We start from the raw sequence: 25,757 nt of genomic DNA, 5'->3' as shown, positions 1-25,757 counted from the left end.
AATATGAACCCAACAATGCACCTTAATTTTTTTGTATCAAGCAACATATCAAATATTAAAGGTAGACAGTACCATTAACTGCTATTCTGAACTATGATTATGCTGACCAGGCTAGGGCTATTAGCTACATTATTATACTAAAAATCCTAATGAATGAAATTCAAAATAACTAATGCATTTTATGACAAAGATTAATCACTCACTATTAACTAGATGAGCAGTTTAACACCCCCACATCTATGCTAATAAATGTATGTTATCTTAAACAACAAAAATATAGTTTTGAAAAACTGACTTTAGGTAGGATTTTAAGGAAATTCTATGAAAGAAACGCAGTTTTATTTCCTTTATTCTAGTTCTGTACATACATTAAAATCAAGTTTAAAAATATTTTTATTCCAGGAGTCTCTATATCAAAAGAAAAGTAGGTCAGGGATCTTTAACATTGCTCTAGGATTTAAACTTGTGATTTGGCATGAAGTTTGAAAGCCTCCTGCTGAAAGTCAAGCTTCCCTGGGAAAAACCATGAGAGCAAAAAGAAAAGTCACAATGAGACCTCCCTGCTGTTTAACAATTATTTTTCTCCCTGGATATTAATTAAACAGGAGAAGAAACAAAAAGGAATACAGTTACAAAGATCAAACCTAGTCATTAGAATTCCTTTGAAATACAGAAACATGAAGGCTTGGCAGAATTTAATTTTTGTTTATTATAATTTTGATGGATAATATCAATATTTATTTGTAAGCTTATTTTTAGATAGTTAATTTAAATTTTCACAGTTGCGCAAAAATTATGGGTTTTAAGCATTCTTTTATTTTTATTGATTTTAATTTTCACAGTTGTGGGAACTTACGGTGGTCAGAATTTTTATTTAATGACAACAGACACAGATTCAAAAAGTTAAAGCTTTATCACTGTTAAAACACAAGTTGTCTACATTACATGTCAATATATACAAAGTAAATATTCTTAAAATAAAATTCTAATAAGTTCTCAAGTACCATTTTTCCTACTTTGTCTATCTGTAAATTTCATAAGAATGGTCATACTGGGTCAGACCAATTGTTCATCTAGCCCAGTATCCTATCTTCCAACAGTGGCCAATGCGAGGTGCTCCAGAAGGAATGAACAGACCAGGCAATTATCAAGTGATCCATCTAGTCATCCACTCCCAGCTTCTGGCAATCAGAGGCTAAGGACACCCAGAGCATGTAGTTGCACCCCTGACCATCTTTAATAGCGATTGATGGACCTATCCTTCATGAACTTATATAGTTCTTTTTTGAATATTGTTATAGTTTTGGCCTTCACAACATTCCCTGTCAAGGTCCACAGGCTGACTGCGAGTTGTGTGAAGAAGTACTTCCTTTTGTTAGCTTTAAACCTGCTGCCTATTCATTTCATTGGGTGACCCCTGGTTCTTGTGCTGTGTGAAGGAGTAAATTCTTCTTAATTCACTTTCTCCACACCAGTCATGATTTTATACACCTCTATCCAGCACCTGACTTAGGGGCAGGTGACTGGAGCCAGGCAACCCGCTGGGGTGCTGGGCTTAGGGGGCTTGGGATGCGCCAGACTCAGAGTGTTATGAGGTATTCAAAAAGTTTAACAAATGGAGCGGGGGCACCGAAGACTCTCCTCGTCTGGGGCACCATTTGACCTAGGGACGGCCCTGCCTCTATCATACCCTCTTAGTCATCTCTTTTCCAAGCTGAAAAGTCCCAGTCTTTTTAATCTTTCCTCATAGGGAAGCTATTCCAGACCCTTCATCATTTTTGTTGCCCTTCTCTGTACTGTTTCCAATTTTAATATGTTTTTCTGAGATGGGGTGACCAGAACTGCACACAGTCTTCAAGGTGTGGGCATACCATGGATTTATATAGTGTCATTATGATATTTTCTGTCTTATCTATCCCTCTCTTAATGGCTCCTAACATTCTGTTTGCTTTTTTCACTACCGCTATCCTTTGAGCAGATGTTTTCAGAGAACTATCCACAATGATGCTAAGATCTCTTTCTTGAGTGGTAACAGCTAATATAGACCTCATCATTTTGTAAGTATAGTTGGGATTATGTTACCAATTCTTATAAATGGAAATACTTTTTCATCGGTTTCTTTGTGCACAGTTAAATCAATATTTACTGACATTTACCAAAAAAATCTAATCCTTTCAAACCTAAACACATGCAAGCATACATGTTCATTTTTGCTTCATTTACATTTTAAAATTAAACAAAGAGTGATGGGACTCAAATTCACATCAGCACAGTAACAATTCATTAAAACAAGAGTTTTAACCTGTGTACTTACCATCACATTTTTCTAGTATTTGAACTGTGTCTCCAATCTCCAATGATAAGCCATGTGGGACTGTTCCTCGAAAACTGGCTATCACTGAAAGAGATATTAAACTACAGTTAATCATACCATTGAAAAAAATCAGGCGCGCTCCATGTTATTAAACTTTTATGCAGCAGGGAAAGGGAATGTGTTTAACAAGGATGTTTCATGAAAATTATGGAGTTGTGGGCTGACTCAAATGCACAAAGACCAAAGCATGTGATTTTTGTTAATGGAATGCCAAATGCAGAACTTGAAAAATCCACTTGTTCACTCATAAAAAAACAATGGGAAAGACTGTCCTGGAGAGCAGTGTTGCCTAATTCATCGATTTCTGAATAATTTAATTTTTCTAATTAAAGTTTCTAGCCTTTACAGCTGTGATAATAGCCCTTCAAATTTGAACTGATGCATTTCAGAATTCCTGAGTCTGCAAGACAGACAACATCAGTGCTTGCATTGCCGCTTCTATCTTTGCCAAACATCAAGATGAAATTAACATATCTGGACAATGTAATTAAAGCTATTCAGGACCCAGTGGACAGGAAATGTTTGGGAAAGCATCAAAAACAGGTAATGAAGTTATTCACAAAGGATGAGATCCAAAAATGGAGAATGGGAAAGAGAGAGGGAGAGAGAGAGAGAGAGAGAGAGAGAGAGAGAGAGACACCTTTTTCCTATTCTCAGATCCCTCTCCACTTCAGCCAAGAGTAAAGACTCTAACCTCACAGATGCAATTCTGGCAAAGTGGAAGGAAGAAAAGAAAGACATCTAGCAGCTAGAAGGGGATGGCTTCCAATTTATAGGGTACCTACTAGCTAGAAATATGTGAGATGGAGCCCCCAAAAGGGTCCACAGACAACAGAGTTAGAAACTTATGCATCCTCCCTCTTCCTCGTACCTGCTGTTATCAAGCGAGTACAAGTTCTCACCAGTGGGTTGTCCCTGGACCTACTTAATAGCCCTCTGCCCCTCATAAGCTAAAGGTAGAGGCTTAAGACATCAGGTAATCCTCCAGCTAATACTGTGTTTGTTAAATTTTCAAGCCCTGCAAAGTTGATATGTCAGATGCACATTTTGAAGCAAGTAACATTTCGTTAAGCACAACATCAAAAAGGATTGAATTCTCCATCGTGGATTTAAAAAATAAATAACTTCCAAGTATATTCACAGATGCAACAACATGACAGCACCCATGTCTTACTTGATTGAGGTGGGGAGTTATGACACCTCACCCCTTTGCGGCAGTGAATAAGTTCCGCCTGGACTGTGGGTCCAGGTCTGGTGTGGAGTACAGACCCTGCTCTCTGTATACTCTTTGATATAAGCAAGTGGACTAGGCCCCTCCTCCTCTCACACACACCCTAGAATATCTGGCCAAGTATAAGGGGGTTGGCATGGGAAGGGATACAGTGAAGTACTTCCCCTCATAAGAAACAGGGAAGAAATTGTACCTCAGAATCTCAGTGCCTCCCCCAGGGCTACTCCTGGGTGGTGCTATTCACATAAACGTGCTGGCTTTAGGCTGTGCCTAAAGGCACAATTTAGCCCTTAGTATCATATTTACAGTTTAAAAAAAAAGCTGGGAAAGCCTGACAAAAATAAAATGCGATCAAAATCCAAAAGTCAAATCAAAAGCCAAATAGTGAGAAAGCCCAATTATCCAGAAGTAATAAACTAGATCAGGAGTCGGTAACCTTTCAGAAGTGGTGTGCCGAGTCTTCATTTATTCACTCTAATTTAAGGTTTCGCATGCCAGTAATACATTGTAACGTTTTTAGAAGGACTCTTTCTATAAGTCTATATTATATAACTAAACTATTGTTGTATGTAAAGTAAATAAGGTCTTTAAAATGTTTAAGAAGCTTCATTTAAAATTAAATTAAAATGCAGAGCCCCACGGACTGGTGGCCAGGACCCGGGCAGTGTGAGTGTCACTGAAAATCAGCTTGCGTGCCGCCTTCGGAAGGTGTGCCATAGGTTGCCTACCCCGAACTAGATGTTCATCCACACAGCAGGTATCAGTTGGGCTCCAGATCACCCTATGCACACAGGATTCTAGGGCCTGGTCTACACTAGGAGTTTAATCTCGAATTTAGCAGCGTTAAACCGAATTAACCCTACACCCGTCCACACAACGAAGCCCTTTACTTCGATATAAAGGGCTCATAATATCGATATCTGTACTCCTCCCCGACGAGGGGAGTAGTGCTGACATCGGTATTGCCATTTCGGATTAGGGTTAGTGTGGCTGCAATTCGATGGTATTGGCCTCCGGGAGCTATCCCACAGTGCACCATTGTGACCTCTCTGGACAGCAATCTGAACTCGGATGCACTGGCCAGGTAGACAGGAAAAGTCCCGCGAACTTTTGAATTACATTTCCTGTTTGCCCAGCGTGCAGAGCACAGGTGACCATGCAGAGCTCATCAGCACAGGTAACCATGCAGTGTGAGAATCGAAAAAGAGCACCAGCATGGACCATACGGGAGGTACTGGATCTGATCACTATATGGGGAGAGGATTCAGTGCTAGCAGAACTACGTTCCAAAAGACAAAATGCCAAAACATTTGAAAAAATCTCCAAGGGCATGATGGAGAGAGGCCACAATAAGGACTCAATACAGTGCCGCATGAAAGTTAAGGAGCTCAGACAAGCCTATCAAAAAAACAAAGGAGGCAAACGGTCGCTCCAGGTCAGAGCCGCAGACATGCCGCTTCTACGCTGAGCTGCATGCAATTCTAGAGGGAGCTACCACCACTACCCCACCTCTGACCATGGATTCCGAGGCGGGGGTAATCTTAGCCATGCCTAAGGATTCTGCGGATGGGGAAGAGGAGAAGGAGGAGGACGACGACGAGCTTGCGGAGATCACACAGCACGCCATTCTCCCCAACATCCAGGATCTTTTTCTCAGCCTGACTGAAGCACCCTCCCAACCCCCAGACAATGAGGCCATGGAAGGGACCTCCAGTGAGTGTACCTTTGTAAATATAAAACATGGTTTAAAAGCAAGCGTTTTTTAATGATTAATTTGCCCTGAGGACTTGGGATGCATTTGCGGCCTGTACAGCTACTGGAAAAGTCTGTTAACGTGTCTGGGGATGGAGGAGAAATCCTCCAGGGACATCTCCTTGAAGCTCTCCTAGAGGTACTCCAAAAGCCTTTGCAGAAGGTTTATGGGCAATGCAGCCTTATTCCGTGCTCCATAGTAGGACACTTGACCACACCATGCTAGTAGCAAGACGTCTGGTATCATTGCATGACAAAGTCTGGCATCCTATGGTCCCGGTATTTGCTGGCATTAAAGCAACATCTGTTCTTTAGCTCGCTGTGTTATCCTCAGGAGAGTGATATCGTTCATGGTAACCTGGTTGAAATACGGGAATTTAATTAAGGGGACAGAGGTGGCCATTCCTACTGGGCTGTTTGCCTGTGGCTGAAAAGAAATCCTTCCCTGCAGTTAGCCAAGCGGGGGCGGGGGGGGAGAATCTTCTCTGATACCAGCTACAAGGTGGGGGGAGGGATAAAGCAATCATCCCAGAGAATTGGATGGGGGGCGGGTTAGTTTGGTTTCTGCTGCTGCACGTTAACAGGAAAACCGCAGCACTCAACGGGCTTTGCTTGGTATGTGGGAAAGGAGGGCGCTGCTTGTAGGAAAGCGGCAGAAGCCGAAAGACAATGGCTTACCATGGCCACATGCAAACCGAATTCTGTTGCCCGGACCTGCGTCTGTGCTCTCTAACACCAAAGCCGCAGGCACTCAGTATTAAAAGATGCAAAATGCGACCTTGTACCGAAATCACATGTGCTATGTAATGTGAATAGTGTTGTTCACCGTGAAAGAGTATAAGCATTGTTCTGTAAAATGTATCTTTTTAAAAATTTCTCTCCCTTTTTTCCCCTCCCTCCCACAGCTGCAAATTTTTCGAGCCTCCCTCCTCCATCCAGAAGGCTATCTCAGATAAGGCGTCGAAAAAAGAGGATGCGAGACGAAATGTTCTCGGAAATCATAGAATCCGCCCACAATGAAAGAGCTCATCTGAATGAGTGGAAGGACACGGTATCGAAGTACAGGAAAGATGCCAGTGAACGTGAGGACAGGAGGGACGCTCGAGATGAGAGGTGGCAGGCTGCAACGCTGGGGCTGCTGCGTGATCAAATGGACGTGCTCTGGCGTCTGGTGGAGCTTCAGGAACGGCACAGAGTGCTGCTGCTGTATAACCTCCCTCCCGCCTCACCATGTTCCATCACCTCCTCACCCAGGCGTGTAAGAATGCGGGGGAGGGGCGGAAGCTCTGTGCACTCTCCCAATTTGCCCCAGTGGACAGCCCAACCAAAAGGCTGTCATTACTTTGAACTTTTTTAGTGGCCTTTTTCTTCCCTCCTATCCTCCTCCCAAACCCCACCCGAGCTACCTCCTCAGTTCTCTCCCTCTTTTATAATCAATTAATAAAGAATGCATGATTTTTAAACGATAGTGACTTTATTTCCTTTGAAAGCAAGCTGGGATCGAAGGGGGAGGGTGGGTTGCTTACAGAGAATGAGCCAATCAAGGGGGTGGGTTTTCATCAAGGAGAAACAAACAGAACGTTCACACGGTAGCCTGACCAGTCATGAAACTGGTTTTCAAAGCTTCTCTGATGCGCAGTGCTTCCTGGTGTGGTCTTCTAATCGCCCTGGTGTCTGGCTGCGCGTAATCAGTGGCCAGGCGATTTGCCTCAGCCTCCCACCCCACCATAAGGGTCTCCCCCTTACTCTCACAGAGATTGTGGAGCACACAGCAAGCAGCAATAACAATGGGAATATTTGTTTGGCTGAGGTCTGAGTGAGTCAGTAAAGTGCGCCAGCAACCTTTTAAATGTCCAAATGCACATTCTACCACCATTTTGCACTTGCTCAGCCTGTAGTTGAACAGGTCCTGACTACTGTCCAGGCTGCCTGTGTATGGCTTCATGAGCCATGGCATTAGGGGGTAGGCTGCGTCCCCAAGGATAACTATAGGCATTTCAACATCCCCAACAGTTATTTTCTGCTCTGGGAAGTAAGTCCCTTGCTGCAGCCATTTAAACAGAGTAGTGTTCCTGAAGACGCGAGCGTCATGAACCCTTCCCGGCCATCCCACATTGATGTTGGTGAAACGTCCCTTGTGATCCACCAGTGCTTGCAGCACCATTGAAAAGTACCCCTTGCGGTTTATGTACTGGGTACCCTGCTGCTCCGGTGCCAAGATAGGGATATGGGTTCCATCTATCTCCCCACCACAGTTAGGGAATCCCATTGCAGCAAAGCCATCCACTATGACCTGCATGTTTCCCAGAGTCACCACCTTTGGTAACAGCAGCTCAGTGATTGCTTTGGCTACTTGCATCACAGCAGCCCCCACAGTAGATTTGCCCACTCCAAATTGATTCCCAACTGACCGGTAGCTGTCTGTCGCTGCAAGCTTCCACAGGGTTATCGCCACTCACTTCTCAACTGTGAGGGCTGCACTCATCTTGGTATTCTGGCGCTTCAGGGCAGGGGAAAGCAAGTCAAAGTTCCATGAAAGTGCCCTTACGCATGCGAAAGTTTCGCAGCCACTGGGAATCGTCCCACACCTGCAACACTATGTGGTCCCACCAGTCTGTGCTTGTTTCCCAGGCCCAGAATCGGCATTCCACGGCATGAACCTGCCTCATTAACAGCATGATCTCCAAAGCACCGGGGCCCGCGGTTTCATAGAATTCCATGTCCATGTCCTCATCACTCTCGTCACCGTGCTGCCGTAGCCTACTCCTCGTCGCCTGGTTTTGCAGGTTATGGTTCAGCATAAACTGCACAATAACGCGCGAGGTGTTTACAATGTTCATGACTGCTGTCTTGAGCTGAGCGGGCTCCATGCTTGCTGCGGTATGGCGTCTGAACTGTTCACCCAGGAAAAAGGCACGAAACGGTTGTCTGCCGTTGCTTTCCAGGAGGAAGGGGAGGATGTACCCAAAACCACCCGTGACAATGTTTTTGGCCCCATCAGGCATTGGGATCTCAACACAGAATTCCAATGGACGGAGGAGACTGCAGGAACTATGGGATAGCTACCCACAGTGCAACGCTCCAGAAATCGACACTAGCCCCGGTACATGGACGCACACCGCCGAATTAATGTGCTTAGTGTGGCTGCATACATTCAACTTTATACAATCTGTTTTCAAAAATCGGTTTCTGTAAAATCGGAATAATCCCTTAGTGTAGACATACCCTAGGTCCTGAATTAACATGCCAAGTAAGATCAAGCCAGTTGTGATATTAGCTTATTAACCTAGAAGAATGTGATTTGATTCCCTGAACTGCTAATAATCTTTTGGGGCTTGATTTTGCAATCTACTAAGTAACAGGAAAACCACAAGAAACACATTAGGATACAGCTAAGCCAGAATATGCTACTGGATCAATTGACTGGTGGGGCATTTCAGAAGGCTACTTACAAGAATAGTAGTCATATGACATGAATCTTAACATGTGTAGAAAAGAATCGAAAGTCAGAGAGGCAGACTAAACAAAGATACCTACACTAAAGAAAAAAGGAAACCACATGTACATAGATGAGCTACTACGCCCGCCAAAGAACTGCAATAATCTCTAAATCCCAACTGCAAATTAAGTGTCCGCTTTACAGCCTCTCGACTACACTTATTTGTCTGCTTCCCTGTAGGCAATGAATACATCCAATTAGGACATAATGTACTGTCCAGCCTTGTGATCTTGTTGCACTTATCTTCAGAAGCGATTAGCTGTAAACAACCACTAGAATTTAAAATCCATTTCTGAGTCTTCACCTAAAAGTCTCAGGTTTTGACTCTGAAGCAGCATGACAAAATCTTTTAGAACAGATACATCAAGTAGTAATAGTTTAGCCTAGGGAAACATTTTATTTTGATCTCATGCCCATTTTAAAATGTCATACAAGAACTGCCCCCAGCACTAAACATCAGATAACAAGAATTACCCAACTCTGTAGCCAACAAAGTTCTAAAGTATTTGTAAAAACAAAAGAAATACTCTGTTTCATTTCAGATTAGTTACGTTCTGTATTGTAAGGAAGAAAATCAAAGGTAAAATGAAACATACAAATATTGAATTAATCAGAGCTTAGACTGCCGTTTCAGTATATGACCAAGCCTGGTGTGGAACATTAATGGAATTAACTGAAATTAATTCAGAAAACTATTTGCCTGTATAATTTCACACACCAGAAATTTAAGAGGGGCTTTTTTCTTATTGTTGTTGTTGTAGTAATTGTCCCAGGGAAAAATAAATGGTTCAAGTTTTCAGTGGTTAAAAACAGCATCAGTTTCAAAAATTCTGCCACCCACAGAGATACTGACACTAAAACTTTTGAAAGAAACTTGCTTGTGTCAGTGGCATATTATTACATATTCCGCCCTCAGCTTTGCACACAACTCATGGGATTCAGTGGAAGTTGGATATACGCAAGCACCTGCCACAGAATGAGAACCCTATATGCTGGATTGCTGGAGGGACAGGCTGTATGCTTTGTGGCCTTTGCACAGATAGAACACCCAATCTCACTTCTAAAGTTTAAATTCTTGCCAAATTTTTCTTTAAATAATTCTAATGTTCTCAGATTCACTGAGTTATATGGCTCCCAAGAGCCATAATTTCTCCCACTGTAAACAGCCTGTGAGTCTAGGTGCCTAACAAGGCAAGCCCAGAGGGTTACCACATACCACACAGCCTGAACTTGTAGCACTGTGAACACTAGTTAAGCATATATACTTTTATTTATTATTTTTAGAAATGTAATTAATATACTGAAGTTCAATTTAGTGATTTTATATCACCCGTCTTCCTCCAAAGTACCTATATGAAATATAGACTATCCTAGTTTAGGTCTATTACAAGAAAAAGAGCTATAAAAACTCAAACAACTGTCATTTTTGCAAGAGGAAGAAGGTTAATATAAAGAGAATAATTTCCTAATGATAGCTTACTCATCCGTAAGCAAATGACTTGAGTATTTACTTTTCAACTAATTCTTTTGTAAAGATGTGGGGCTAACCAAATCATTAAGTAGGGAGGTGTCATAACTATAAAGGGAAGGGTAACAACTCTCCGGTGTACAGTACTATAAAATCCCTCCTGGCCAGAGACTCCAAAATCCTTTTACCTGTAAAGGGTTAAGAAGCTCAGGTAACCTGACCCAAAGGACCAATAAGAGGACAAGATACTTTCAAATCTTTGGGGGAGGGGGGCAGGCTTTTGTTTGTGCTCTTTGTTTGGGAAGTTGTTCGCTCCTGGGACTGAGAGGGACCAGACATCAATCCAGGTTCTCCAAATCTTTCTGAACAAGTCTCTCATATTTCAAACTTGTAAGTAAACAGCCAGGCAAGGCATCTTAGTTTATCTTTGTTTTCTCAACTTGTAAATGTACCTTTTGCTAGAGTGTTTAGCTCTGTTTGCTGTACTTTGAACCTAAGGCTAGAGGGGGGTCCTCTGAGCTCTTTAAGTTTGATTACCCTGTAAACTTATTTTTCCATCCTGATTTTACAGAGAGGATTTTTACCTTTTTCTTTAATTAAAAGCCTTCTTTTTAAGAACCTGATTGATTTTTCCTTGTTTTTAGATCCAAGGGGGTTGGATCTTGATCCACCAGGAGTTGGTGGGAGGAAGGAGGGGGGTGGTTAATTTCTCCTTGTTTTAAGATCCAAGGGGTTTGGATCTATATTCACCAGGGAATTAGTGAAGGTCTCTCAAGGCTACCAAGGGAAGGGAATTAGCTTTGGGATGGTGACGGCGGACCAGATCTAAGCTGGTAGTTAAGCTTAGAAGTTTTCATGCAGGCCCCCACATTTGTATCCTAAAGTTCAAAGTGAGGAAGCAGCCTTGACAGGAGGAGATTTCAAAAAGCACCTAAGGGACTTAGGAACATCAGTTCCACTGAGAGTCAATGGGACTTGTGCTCCTAAATCCTTTTGTTGCTTTTGAAAACCTCCCCTAGAATGACAAGGACCATTTCGTCAATGGCACTTGTTTAATAGAAGTGTCCTTAGGTTATGAAGGCTACCAAAAGTGACTGCATTTACAGTGTAGTTGAAATAAAAATCAGAGAATGATTGGAATTAACACAAAGACAATAACTGCAGCAATATACCAATCTTTTTGCTTTCAGTGTAACAGTAACAAATAGTACTGACTGTAATTTGCTCTTCGAAAACCAATATCCGGTCACATTTTTGTTTTGTTCTATTATTGTGGCTGATTTTGTTTGACACTAAATTTCTTGGATGTCATACATTCTTGGGGGAGGGGAGAAACACATTTTTTTTAATAGATCTCTTTTTTTCCCAAAGGTAAGTTTTAATATTAGAAACTTTTCAGGAAAAGTAACAACTAAAACTAACATGCAGTGGAGAAAAAAAAAAACAACAGAAATCTTTTTGGAACACAGATGGAACAAAATTGTACCTTGATACATCTAGCAAAGGGGTATTCTGTAAAGTATCAGGGAGAAGAAAGAAAGAAAGAAAGAAAGAAAGAAAGAAAGAAAGAAAGAAAGAAAGAAAGAAAGAAAGAAAGAAAGAAAGAAAGAAAGAAAAAGAAAGAAAGGAGGCCACCACCTGTCCTACTGAGCCAGCACATTTGCCTGTTCCATTCCCAGAATACTGGCAGAATTCTAACAGAGGTCTTGCATCAAGGTCAGATTCAATACAACCAGTGTGTGTTCATAGCAGCACTGTTCAAAGGAAACTAAAAGTGCATTGCAGAGAGGCAGAGAATTTAAAGTAAAGCACAAAAATCCCCAAACTATTATATACAGAAAAGTCAATCTGCTTTTAAAAAGTTTAGCTTTGTTTTCTACATGTATAGTACTATCTCAGTCATTTAGAATTGGTTACTACTTAATGTTCTATGTTTGTAGTGGATATATATATATAAAAGCAGGCTACAGTGAAGGCATTTGTGGAAAGAGCACTCGGGTTCATACCTAAAGAGTAGATTCTCGCAAGGATTATGCCAAGGTGATGCTCAATGTCTTGAGGCAGGGACACAAGAGTCTTGACCAATCCATGGTACAGCTTTAATGCATCATCCTTTCCTTCCAACCCTTTCTTCCCTTGCTGCATATAAGCTCTTTGTGGCAGGAATTTGCCATATGTTTTTTTGTAAAGTAGCTAAAAATTCATAGTTTTTTAACTGCAGTCAGTACTTTAAAACTTAAGTGAGGCACATTTGATAGAGAGCGAACTGTCAATATTTTAAGGAAATAAAATGCAACAAAAAAGCTGCTAAGAATTTTGAAGAAGCCTAAAAAAAAAATCACTTGCAAAATATGCTACGTTTCGTTTCTGATGAGAACACCACACACAAAGTGTCAGTCTCTCTTGTGCATGGTCCTTGTTTCATGCACCAGGGAAAATAGAGGAAGGAAGTTTACCATTCCTCTTCCTTCTAAAACTGTAAGGGCTGGGCCCTAGCTGACAAGTAAAGCCTTCGCTTTTTGTTGGGGAGTCTGTTGATGTTGCAACTTTCACTTCATAAACTGTGTGAGAAACCAAATAGATTTCCTAAAATTGATTCTAAGAAGTTTGTGAGCTGGAGAAGCATCTGCTGTAATTTCCAGTGTGGTGCGTGTATTTCGTGTGTGTGTGGTGTTTGAGAAAATCGTGAGTCTGCACTAACAAAAATAATGCAATTGGGATACAAACACCAAAGCCACAAAGATTCTTTAGGTTTCACTTAAAGTCATCACTTAAGGAAGAAAAAAAAATAAAAAATAAAATAAAAGAACTTCTTTGCTGTCTTCACACCTTTAAAAGGTTTCCCTCTTGCTACATGTGCACCTCAACCCCCAAAAAAGAAATCCCCCAAATACCACTTTATCTACACTTACATACCCCTGGTGACTATATTGTGCCCTACTTTTAAATGCTGTAGCCTGGGGGAGTGCAACTCTGGCTCAATCACCTCTCATGACCTTTGGTGGCTTGGCACAGCAGATGGACATCTACCATATTGAACATCTGCTGCCTGCCCATGCACCACTACTTCCCTCCACTAGAGGCTGAAGCTGCCGCCTCTCCCTATGATCTTAGTTGCAAGTTCTTCTGCTTCCTCTCCCTCCTCTAACTCTGTTTTTAGGGAATGGAGAAAGGAAGCATCATATGGACCTGGAACAGCAGCATTGCACGAGTCTAAAGTTAGCTTTGTGAGCATGTGTACACACAACTACAGATGACAAGAGATACAATGGTGGTGGCAGCAGCAACCTGGCAGAGATTAGTTGTATTTTGGTAGCACAGACGAGGGGCCATACTGTAGAGTAAGAGACAGTCCCTGCCCCAAACATCTTAACAGAGAAGGACAAAAGGTGGGAGGGAAAACAGAGGCAGAATGTGGCACACAGCAGGCTGTGGCAGAGTTGGGAACAGAACCCAGTTCAGTGCCCTATCCAAAAAACACCGCCTCCCCTAGAAGAGGAACAACTGAAAGATATTTGAGACTGATGAGGCAGTGGGGGTGTTAAAAAACTGATTTGGTGAGAGGTTGTGTTAAGGCAAAGGGACTAGTTCCTTGTGCCTGTCTGGGGGACTCATTAGACTGGAGGAAGCGGCTCTGTTGTATTGGAGAAGCAATCGATGGATTTGAAGCAGGACTGGGTGGCACACTTCAAAATTTTGCTTGTGATCTATTCAAAAGTTGTTATGCCCCTGCTGTATTAACACATACTGTGGCTATTTGACTGATTGTTCTGTTGCTAGGGTTTGATTTCATTTACCATGTTTAGCCAGCCTTTTGGTTTCTCAAGTAACTCTCAGAAATCCCATGTGAATTTGCCCACCCTGCTCCACATATTCAAGTCACATGAAAAGATTCTGTTCTTTCTTTTCCATTGCACCTCTTCATTTCTCTCTTGGTCTGCTTTTAAGATACTGATCCTGCAACTGGATCCACATGGGTAGATCACCAGACATGCAGGGGTCCACCCACACAGATCCATTTGTGGGATCAAGGCCCAACTATTAAAACTGTATTCAGCTCTATAAGGCACTCAGAGAATGTATCTGGAAGACTCTTTACAAAATAAGGGCCCAATCCTACAAACATTTACCGAGTCAGAATTATTACATTCTTATTATCAGAAGTTTCTACAGGATCAAACCTTAAACTGTGTTATTTTAATAAATAATAATATATTGAACTGATATTTGCTTTGAATGATGAGAATCTGCTCACACAAATACTTCAAACCACTTAAAATACTATCACAAAGAATGTTGTATCAGCTGTAGAGTTGCCAGGCGTCCTGTTTTTTACCGGAACGCCTGGTCGAAAAGGGACCCTAGGAGCTCCGGTCAGCACTGTTGACAGGGCTGCTAAAAGTCCGGTTGGCAGCGCAGCAGGGCTAAGGCAGGCTCTCTGCCTGCCCTGGCTCCGTGTCGCTCCCGGAAGCAGCCAGCTTGGCCGGCTCCTAGGTGCAGGGGTGGCCACGCTGATCACGCCCCAAGTGCTTTCTCCACAGCTCCCATTGGCCGGGAACCCCCCTGGCCCCTCCACCTAGGAGTCAGACATATCAGCCGCTTCTGGGATCCATGCGGAGCCAGGGCTGGCAGGCAAGGAGCCTGCCTTTGCCCCACTGCGACGCCAACCGGGAGCCACCTGAGGTAAGCGCTGCCCCTGGAGCCTGCACCCTTCGTCCCCTTCCACACTCCAACCCCCTGGCCCAGCCCTGATCCCCCTCCTGCATCCTAAACCCTTGCCCCACCCTGGACCCCGGAGCCCACAGCCCCTCCCACACCCCAAACCCCTGCCCCAGCCCAATGAAAGTGAGTGAGGGTGGGGGAGAGCAAGCAACGGAGGGAGCGGGGATGGAATGAGTGGGGAGTGGGGCCTCGGAGAAGGGGCAGGGCAAGGGTGTTCGGTTTTGTGCGATTAGAAAGTTGGTAGTCCTAATCAGCTGTCAGGACTCGAAAATAATATGCGGGCAAAGTCATTAGCTTTGTCCAAAATCTGTCATCTGATTGTCTTAAAAAGCTGAATGGTATCTTCCCCACCCCTAGTCCCTCATGCTAGTGGAGCACTGGCTACCCATAGAGATGAGTTTCACACTAAATCTGGCACACGCACAAATACACAGCTGAAACTAGAGTACTCCCTCCTCCACCCCCTTTCATTACTTTAATTCAGCAAGGTTATCATCTTCGGTCAGATTCTTGGCTAAAATTCTGACGGATATAAACACAATGGATGTTTCTAGCTGGAATCGGTTAAAAGCAAACATAAAAAGTTGTTCTAGAGACCATTCTAACCAGGATGCAAAATTCAGAGTGCTGCAATCAAATAAACTGCAGTCAGTCAGTTTTTGTCTCACTTCTGAACTAGACAGGAGAATTTTTCGCATGTGCTGGTGGAAGGAGAGAGAGAAGGAAAGGCTGTTCTCTAACCCATACAGTAAGTGCTGACCTCTCCATTTGTAAGTGATTAGCACCTGATGTCCATTAAAGTCAACAGATCAAGAGAAGACAAGGCTCATACAGGAGAGGTCAGGGCCAATCTGGCCTGAAAATGCAGTAGTTCAGCACTTCTCTGACTAACTTTCACCAGCAGAGCTTCTATTAAGTCCTAACCTGACTCTAAATAGCTTCTTTGCCAAGTGAATCTCCCCCACCCTCTCTTGGGCACATTTTAACCCCGTAAGTGCAGAGCTATATATAAATTATACCCATCCTGTACCTGTGGGGTGGATCTGGCCAGTGAAAGTTGCATGCCTAAATATCTATATCCATTTTGTAAAATTGAGAAGATGAGACACAGCGCATCAATTCCTTATTTTTCATACACTGTTAGACTACTTCGTTCACTCTTATACACACCAATTTTTCCTTTCAATCAAAGCATTTTCAGGAACTTCCAGGACAAGAGAAAGCCCTTGCACAATGGTTTGGTCAGTTCCCTCAAGATTTTTGCTTATCACCAGAATTTACACCAACTTTTCCCTCTGATTCCCCCATCTAATGAGTCCCCCACTGTCTCTAGCATAATATCAAGTGTAGAATTCCTGCTTCAATTGTTAACCCAAAAGGAATGGATGCCAGCCTACAACATCACATATGGCATAATTCAACATGCATCAACAGTGTTCCCAATAGTGAAATTCTACCCACCGTGACTCTCATGCTGGCAAGTATATTTGTTTTTTAAAGCCTTTTACTTCACTTAGACGTCTGATACTACTGATGAAGTCAACATTTTGATCCTGCTGAGGTTGTGAAAGACAAATTTCTTGGTTTATATTTGTTCCTGAAATAGAGATAAAACAACATTCCTTACAGGCCTGAACACTCAAACAGCCTCTGGAGCCTGTAGGCATGTTGATGAAGCTCATCAGCAGGAAAGTCTGCCTGTGATCAATCTCCTTCATAACAGCAGGCATCACTGTAGCCTATGCAAAAATCTCAGAGATTTCTGAGGTGAACTAGAAGCAACTGAGTGCAGAGACCTCATGCAACTTGAAGGCAGTAAACTGGCTAAATAAAACTCATGGCAGCCAGCTAGCTCAATAACATATACAGTGAAACCCCGCTATAACGCGATGATTGGGGTCCAAAAAATTCGATCACAATAAATGCGGTGTCGCGGTATAGCAAGGTTTACCATTTCAAGCCGGTCAGTTTCAAGCTGGTCAATTTCTCTTGGGCAGAAAACCACTTGCATTTGCCAACTGCCCATAACAGTAACTGAAAGGGTGCATCTCCAGCAGTGGGGGCTCTCAGCCATGCAGCGAGAGAGGGAAACACTTGGGGAGAGTATGGGAGACGTGCAAGGGGCAGAGGAAGAGGAGCACCTGGGGAGGAGAATGGCTCTTCTCGCCAAAAGGAGAAGCGGGGGTGGAGTGGGGGGGCATATTCCATTTTTTGTTTTTTTTCCTTCGGCGGCACTCCAGACTCTTTTTTTCTTTTTTTTCTTTTTTGCGCTTTGGCAGTGCTCCGGCTGCCCCCCCCCCTTTTTTTTTTTTTGCTTGGGGCAGCCGGAACCACCTTATGATCACAGTATATCCAAATTCGCGTTACTGCAGGGCGTGTTATAGCGGGGTTTCCCTGTACCTTTACATTTAGAGAACGGGAGACTAAAGGGAGGTGGAAGGGTGAGGGAAGGGAAGTTCTTCATGAGAACCCAGAAGAAAAGGCTCAGATACAAATCAAAGGGCCCTCCAAGTGATTATCTTTTTCTTTTGGATAAGGCTGCAGAAAGCCCTAAGAGACTCTGGCCTTCTTGGAACCCTTGATATTGAAGGAGACGTTATGTGGGATGAACCATGTCACAGATGGCTGGCCCTTTTAGGGATGTTGGGCCCAGCCTGACCTGTTACTGATCCATTACCTACCTCCCAGGTCAGACTGATCAAGTGATTATAAAAGCCAGGAAGTGGTTCAGTTAAGATAGAGAGAGAGCAAGCTACAGGAGGGAGATTGGCTGATGTGGCAGGCCCTGGAACAGGAGAAGATACTCTGGAGTGAAAGGCCACTGAGTCCCTGCAGCTTGTGATGGTTGGGGAATAACTTTGTTTTGTGTTAGCTTGCTAGATTTTTATTTGAATTAATAAACTGTACACTGAGGGAAGAGCCTGAAAGAGAGTTGGATGATGTGTTAGTCCTTTATTGTCTGGGGAAGACAGGCTAGCAAACCACTTGAACACTACCTATCCCATCAGGAGGGGTTCTCCCATTGGCATAGGTAATCCAGAATGGCAGAATTCTTCCATCAACCTAGCGCTGTCTACACTGGGGGTTAGGTTAGCTTAACTACGCTGCTCAGGATCATACCCCTGAAGAACATACTTAAGCCATACTTAATGTAGATCAGGCCTAAATTGGAAGCACTCTAGAAAGAAAGGAAAGTAAGATTGTCATGGGAGTTACAGTGCAATATTATTCCTTACTCTATCACTTAACAGAGTCATTCAAGGGGAACATGTGATTAAACAGCAGTGGCACAGTAGCTGTGAAATTCCATGTGGTTGGTGTTATGCTGATGCTGAGAAATTTGGCTACTGACACTGTTTTTCCCCTTAAAATTCCATGTTTACTCCCATCCAAGCAGTAAAGATTATCCAAGAAGGCCAAGCACAGCAAATGAGTAAATATTGTATTCTCACTAATAGCAAGGAAGCATCACACCTATCTCGCGGAGTAAAATCTTTAGAACACAAAATCCCATCAAATGACCTCATGTCATCTGGATTAAAAAAAAAAAAGTTTCAAGCTCTATTTTTCCCTTCCGAAGAGCAGGTTTTAACTCTGTGCTTGGGACACTGTCACTGGAATACTAATGGAGGGGGGGGGGGGGGGAAATCGGCACTTTATACACTTCTGAGTGACAGTATTTTCCAGCCTTGCCAGGTATCATTTTTCTTAACATGGACTTCAACCCTCACATTTGGCTGTATGTATCTCGTTCACATTCAATTTTATTGCATTATAAATTCCAAACAATGTCACTTTACAGAAAAAAGCAATTTTTTTTTGACTGAGGCACTCTTTAATCCTCATAGTGTTGTCAGCAGCATTGTTTATCTGTGATTTTGTTGTCATTTTGTATTTTGACACATTGCACATTCCTTTCCATTGCATTTATAACGTGAGGAGCTATTTAGCTTGTATTATTCTTTCTTTTTCCATGCTATAAGTAACTGTTTGCCTTAATGAGGTTGTTATACACCAGACACGTAATTTTTGCTATATACCCAATACAACTCCATTAGCAAATAATCATTTATTTAATCTCTTCTCTCCTGTGTTTTAGTAACATTTTAAAAATAAAATATGACTCTTCATTGTGGGTCTCCATAGCCAGTCACATAATTAAGTCAACTATACCAATTATCTCTAGTTGAGATCTCAGCAACTATACAACCACCTTGAAAAACTTAACAGCACAGCAAGAAGCAAATTAATTCTATTATAAGAATCAACAGTATTTTTTACAATTATTCTCAAGTATAACAGTGACAAAAGAAAAGTGTTTTCACTTTGATGGGAAGTTTCTTAAGAGAAAGTACTTCTGGACAGGTTTTACCTCAAATAAAAGAGCCAGCTCACCCTTGATTTGCTATCAATTGCAGGAGGAAAAACTACACTGGAAATATCACTCATGATTAGCATAGTGATATTTTCTGAAACAAAACTCTTTAGCACTGGATTTATCTATCCAACTCCTTTTTTTAAGTAGAAGTTTTTCTTTAATAGATTTTTAGGGCTAGAAGGGGCTATTGGATCTCTAATCTTATCCTGTATAACACAGACCATAGTATTGCACCCAGTTACTCATACATTGAGCCCTGTAACTTGTGTTTGAAGCACATCTTCCAAAAACTTAGGCTCCAGTTTTTTTTAAAAGGTGATCACACCGTTTTTCTTCTAAAGGTGTGCTACATAGCTATTGTTCTCATATGTGCACATCTAGCCTTCTTTTATAAAGGTTTTAAAACAAAACTAGATGTATACTTGTTACACTATTAGCCTCATACGTTTTTCGAAAAACAATTGTATGATCATCCTTAAAAATCTGGAGCCTTAACTTCTAGTAACCCAGGTTTGGAGGAGATGGGGTTCAAATTTTTGTGAAAAATTCCTACTGGTTAAACAAAAACTACTGGGAAGAGAGTTTAGATCCAGATGGATGTTTCCGAGAGTGTGCAAGACAGGCAGAACCTTAAAACATAGGCAGAAAGATACAAGGGAAGCTTATTGACCAAGGGCCGAATAATGCTTTTTGACATTAAGGTAGAAGGAAGATGATGATCAAATTTGGGGACCTCTGGGTTAGGGTGATCAGATGTCCCAATATGATTGGGACCGTCCCAATATTAGGGGCTTTGTCTTATATAGGCACCTATTACCCCCGATCCCTATTTTTCACATTTGCTACCTGGTCACCTTAAGGTGGGTTGGTTTTTAGCATCAGGGTTGGGGGGAATTGGGTGTATATTTAGACACTGGGTTATTTAAGCAGATTTCCCTCCTACCCACTCATTAATCAAGATTGCCGCAAGGTGTGAACAACATTTAGCTCTTATACAATGCTTTACAAATAATGTAAGTAGCATTCTGATCATTTTACAGTTGGGGAAACTGAGGCTCAAAGAGGTGAAGTCAAATGCCTTGCTCAAAGTCTCACAGCTGGTTAGCGGCAAAGCCAGGAACTGAAACCAGGTCTCCCTGCTAGTAGCAAGGGGAATAGCAGAACCTTTTAAGAAACCAGGTAAAGACAGTCTGATGTCATCCAAGAGATGTCTGTCATTGAAGGAAAGCTAAGAAACACAAAAAAACAAGTATCAGACATGGTCATAAGCCAGTGACCATCAAGAGGACCACCATATAGAGCCTGGAGAACTGGACAAGTTTAGTACCATTGATACCAAAGAAATTCTGAACTCCATTTTGTACTCCGAACCTCCATTTTGTGTCACTGGCTTCCCTCTTGAATAAGTAGGAGTCACTTCATGAACTGTAAACTGCAGGTCACCTACCCTTGGACTTTGTAACTCACATGACCAGAGCTGAGAGTAGAATGAGGTATGGCCATGAAGTATCTATGGGCTGAGCAGGCCCAGTAGCGAAAGTTATATAAAATGAGGTATGGCCACAAAGTAAGCTAGATCTGGGGCATGGGCAGTAAGGTCAGATGAGGTAATCATGGCTCTGAGGTAAAACAATGCAAGTGAGCATGTGCAGAATGAGATAATGCTTAGCAATTACGTGCCGTAGCAGAGTAAGGAGAGATCAAACAGCTCCAGTCTGGAGTGATTTGGCACTGCTTTTTCTGGTAGTAGTGAACATGTGCAATAAACAGGGATGAGGTAATATTTGATAGTGAGCATGCTCAGTAGAGGTCTGACGGTATAAAAGACAGTGTGTTGGTAGTCAGTCAGTCAATTGGGAGCCAGTGAGACGAACTGCTGGAGAGAAAGTTCTGAGAGGCTGCTGAAGAGACCAGACACGGAACCATGCTGACTGACCAGAGCTCACAGAGCAGCAAGCAGCAGCAAACAGCACACAATGCAGCAGAATCAATAAACAGAGAAAGCCTGTTAGTTTTAATTATACTGTAGCATAAGCATAGTATAGAATAGTATTAGTAAGTGTATGCTTGAGATGTGTGTTTTCTCATGTAGGATTTAAAGTGTAAGTTAAGAACAGCTGTCAGTGATCTGTCACAGACTGGTCATCTGTGGCAGAGCACATCATTTAGCATTATTTGGACTGTATGCTACTGCAGTTTAGATGCTCTTTAACTTGTAATAAGGGATTTGTGTCTGATTTTTATTCTTAGAATACACTATAATAGGGATTATTAGTTCATAAAAGATACTTCGTTTTTGGAAAAAAACACTGCCATTTTATCGGAAGGTTACATCCAGTCCTTTAGCATTTCCTTAACTGCCCCAGAAACCCATACCTCGGGAGAGGGTCAGATTAAGGGGGCGATAGGCAGGTTATTCTAGGGTGTCCCAAAATCCATTTTTCAGAGTAATACCACTATTACCCTAATGTTAAATCATTCATGTGTTGTAGCATTGGACTTTATCTGCCACAAAAGTTCTCATGATAAGTTTTAAATTAGTCTAGACGGAACAGTATGGGCCTCAAAGGATTTATCCAAATATCTGATGTGGTAAGTGGAAGGCAAAGGTACATTTTACTTGTGTTTAATGGTGGGACTTATTAATAGGATTTTGTGAAAAACAATTGTTGCTTGAGACAAGAATGTGGAAGAAGAGATTAAACAATCTCCTAACAAGATAATTTAGAAATAAATTGAGAAATATGCATTATTTGTAGAAATGTCTCATCCTCAAAGTCATAAACCACTGTGTTCATAGTTTTAATTATTGGTGTGTGGTAAAATAAAATATTTGGTGAGGCACTGGAGTGTGCACTGATCTTCCCTGTAGCACTGACATCTAAACAAAAGGAGAGTTATACCATCTGCCTTTAGAAGGGTCACATTTGGTGAGGCCTTTCTGTCTTTTTGGTAGATTGCCCCAGTAGTGAGTGATATGTTGATTAAAACTAACTTAAAAAAAAAAAAAAATCACAAAGCACCTGAAACAGTTCAATATAAAAAAAATCCAAGTGATCATTGCATATGTCATCATACCACAAAATGGCTAGTCATTGGGCCAGTAACTAAGACACATACAATTGAATAGTCAGCATACAGTATATAAGGAACAATTGTAACACATTTACACAGAGACAGTTCTCTGCATTTTCTGCTGCTGTACTTCTCAACAGTTTTCACTGACTGCCCAGAGACGACAGCTAGCCCTTCAACAGTAGCATGAGAAATAATCTAGATAAAATAAAAATCCTCCGGTATTTCTCCATTTTTGAAACTGGACCTTTCAAATAAGTCTGGCAACTGAAGCCTACAAATCAATGCATTCTGTAGGGCACAAGCCCAGAGCTTGCACATAAAAAGTTGTAGAAATCAACAGAAAGTTTTGCCAGGTATACTGGGGACCTTCTGATGTCAACTTTAAATTAGACAATGAGGGACAGTGGTGGAAATGCATGAGTCTGATAGTGGAAAGAATGGTTGGTGGACTTCAAGGGAGAGTTCTAAAGCTAAATAAAGCATGCATCTAAAATTGGTAAGACAGATAACACTGTGCTTGTGCTGTATACAATTTTTCATCACTTATTTTCTAGGGTTGCCAGGTGTCTGGTCAAAAAGGGACCAGTACTGCTGACTGGGCCGTTAAAAGTCCAGTTGGCGGGGCTGGCAGGCTGCCTGCCTGCCCCTGTGCCAGCTCCGCAGCTCCATTTTTCCAGGAACCCCTCGTTTCTAGCCCTACCCTGGAACCCGCACCTCCTGCCCGGAGTCCGAACCTCCTCCCACACCCCAAGTCCCGCCTCAAACCGTAGCATCTTCCCACTCTCTGAACCCCTCGGCTCCACTCCCGGAGCCCCATCCTGCACCTCAAACTCCTCATCCCTGGCCCCCACTCCAGAGCCTGTACCCCAACCCCCTATCTGATTTAATCAAACTCCTTTCCTCCATTTCCTTCTACAATCCCTTTTCAGTCCTCCCTACCCCCACCTCATATCTATCTCCAACTGCTATGGGCTCACTTAGCCAAGATTTCAGCCCAAAAGCAAAATCTGAGAGTACATTTCACATGGATAAAGAGGGGTTTAGGAATGGATGGGACAGCTTCTTAACCAGTGTCCCTACCATGACATGATAAGAATGTAGGGTACGAATACATGAGTAAAATCACGAAGCAATTGTCAAACTATTACAGCTATAAAAATTCAGATGCCTTTGTAAATAGTTAGTGTCCCCACTCCCTTTTTTATATACTAATGGAAGAGTATAGTAAGACAGACATTTTCATATGCTGTGAAGGTATTCACCAACCAATAAACACAGATAAATCAGGAAGAAAACAAGAGGAAAACTGGTGCTTATAACAAAGTATCTAATTTGCCTTTGCAACATACATTTATTATATTTAACTTGATTACAAAATATATGCAGTTTATTAACCCTCCAATTACCCAATTAAAAGGAACCACTTTTCCATTTCAGTAGGGTTATCTAAAAGGTTAGCCGACAATCACTTTTGGACTTGCAGTGTTAATGAATATAATAATTACACTCACTAGGTGGTTTGGTTGCTTGGGGTGACAGAAGGAGATACCATTATGTGGCCAGCCTAACACTATCTAATCCTTGGAAGGCGCGTGTGTAAACCACTGATGCGTCACAGAAAGGAAATTACATGTAAGCAAATTCAGCGAAGTAAAGTATCATGATTTTTCATACCTCTGTTTTCTCCAAAACATATGGAAACTAGAAGGTTTTATGACTGCAATCTGGAAAAGAACTGAAGGTCTCAAGCATGCCAGAATAGGATTTTTATTCAAATATATTTTTATTCAAAATTTGCAGCCTTTATGGTTCAACTGGATTAGATTTTACTAGGACATTTTACTAGGAAATAGCACTGCTGACACTTCATCTTTTCTCTGCCTTAGAAAACAGATCCTTTTTTTATCTTGCACCAGTTAAGAAATCAGACATGTCAAGTTACTATTGTTGTTTTACTATTAAAAAAATTAAAAGTGTAATAAGACCACCAACACAGGCACAAATCAGACAAAACCCAGTGAACATGGTAACCAAATACCAAAGCATTGGATGCACTAGAATTCCAAGGGAAGGGATAGCTCACTGGTTTGAACATTGGCCTGCTAAACTCAGGGCTGTGAGTTCAATCCTTGAGGGGGTCATTTAGGGGACCAGGGTAAAAATCTGTCTGGGGATTGGTCCTGTTTTGAGCAGGAGGTTGGACTAGATGACCTCATGAGGTCCCTTCCAACCAGGGCCAGCTAAAACTTTTTTGCCACCCCAGGCAAAAAAGAAAACCAGCGCCCCGCCATAATACCCACCCCCCCCCCTGCTGCCCCCCCCACCCCCCCAGCACCGCGCCAGGCCGCCCAAAGCCCCGCCCCCGAGCGCTGGGTTGCCCAAAACCCCCGAGCGCCACGCCGGGTTGGCCAAACCCCCCGAGCGCCACGCCGGGCTGGCCAAACCCCCGGAGCGCAGCGCTGCGCCAAGCCACCCCCTCCCCCAAGCCCCACGCTGGGCCACCCAACCCCCCGGAGCGCCACGCCGGCCAAACCCCCGCCTCCCCGACAAGCCAGGCCACCCACCCCCCGGAGCACCGCGCTGCGCTGGGCCGGCCAACCCCCCGGAGCGCAAAATCTTGATCCGGTTTTGTTTTACCAAATCAAAGCCAGAGGTGGTTTGGGTCTGGCTCTTATATTGTCCAATCCCTCCATAATTTTCAGGACATGATGTGTGTATAAACTAAGAATGGCCATATTGGGTCCATCTAGCCCAGTATCCTGTCATCCAGTCCCAGCTTCTGGCAGTCAGAGGGTCAGGGACACCCAGAGCATGGGGTTGTGTGCCTGACCATCTCACTAATAGCCAGTGATGGATCTATCCTCCATGAACTTATCTATTTCTTTTTTGAACCCAGTCATACTTTTGGCCTGCACAACAAGTGAAGGCCACAAGTTGACTTTGCATTGTATGAAGAAGTACTTCCACATATTAATTTAAAACCTGCTGCCTATTATTTCTTAGAGCTCCACGCTGGATTCCATTTCTTAAATGGGAAATGGAACCAATTGCTTATAATACTGCACGACAAACTATATGCCAATGTGTGAAAATAAGCGAATGCACGTGGGCTTACTACTTTTAAACTGATTTTTACTATTATTTATTTTAATTCTTAACACATTAACTTGATATTTTATTTTAATTTGATTGTGGAGGGAGGGTGGAAGAAGGAATGAGAATTTATGCTCCAGCAAAGACAGTTTGGCTATTTTC

The 25,757-nt window shown here is 42.5% G+C and overlaps 1 protein-coding gene across 1 annotated transcript in view; it reads right to left on the bottom strand.

Moving 5' to 3' along the window:
* Positions 1-25,757, bottom strand: part of DOCK4 (dedicator of cytokinesis 4) — a gene marked incomplete in the record, with an annotated part of 410,929 nt that overhangs the window by 271,318 nt on the left and 113,854 nt on the right. Inside the window, 1 exon segment of the mRNA XM_034758276.1 lies at positions 2,315-2,398. Within this exon segment, the coding sequence (XP_034614167.1) occupies positions 2,315-2,398 (84 nt within the window).

This window comes from Trachemys scripta, chromosome 1 (assembly GCF_013100865.1).
Source record: "Trachemys scripta elegans isolate TJP31775 chromosome 1, CAS_Tse_1.0, whole genome shotgun sequence".
In the NCBI taxonomy this organism is placed as follows: Eukaryota; Metazoa; Chordata; order Testudines; family Emydidae; genus Trachemys; species Trachemys scripta.
The sequence above is the reverse complement of the archived record's forward strand: the minus strand, read 5'-3'. Positions and strand labels throughout refer to the sequence as shown.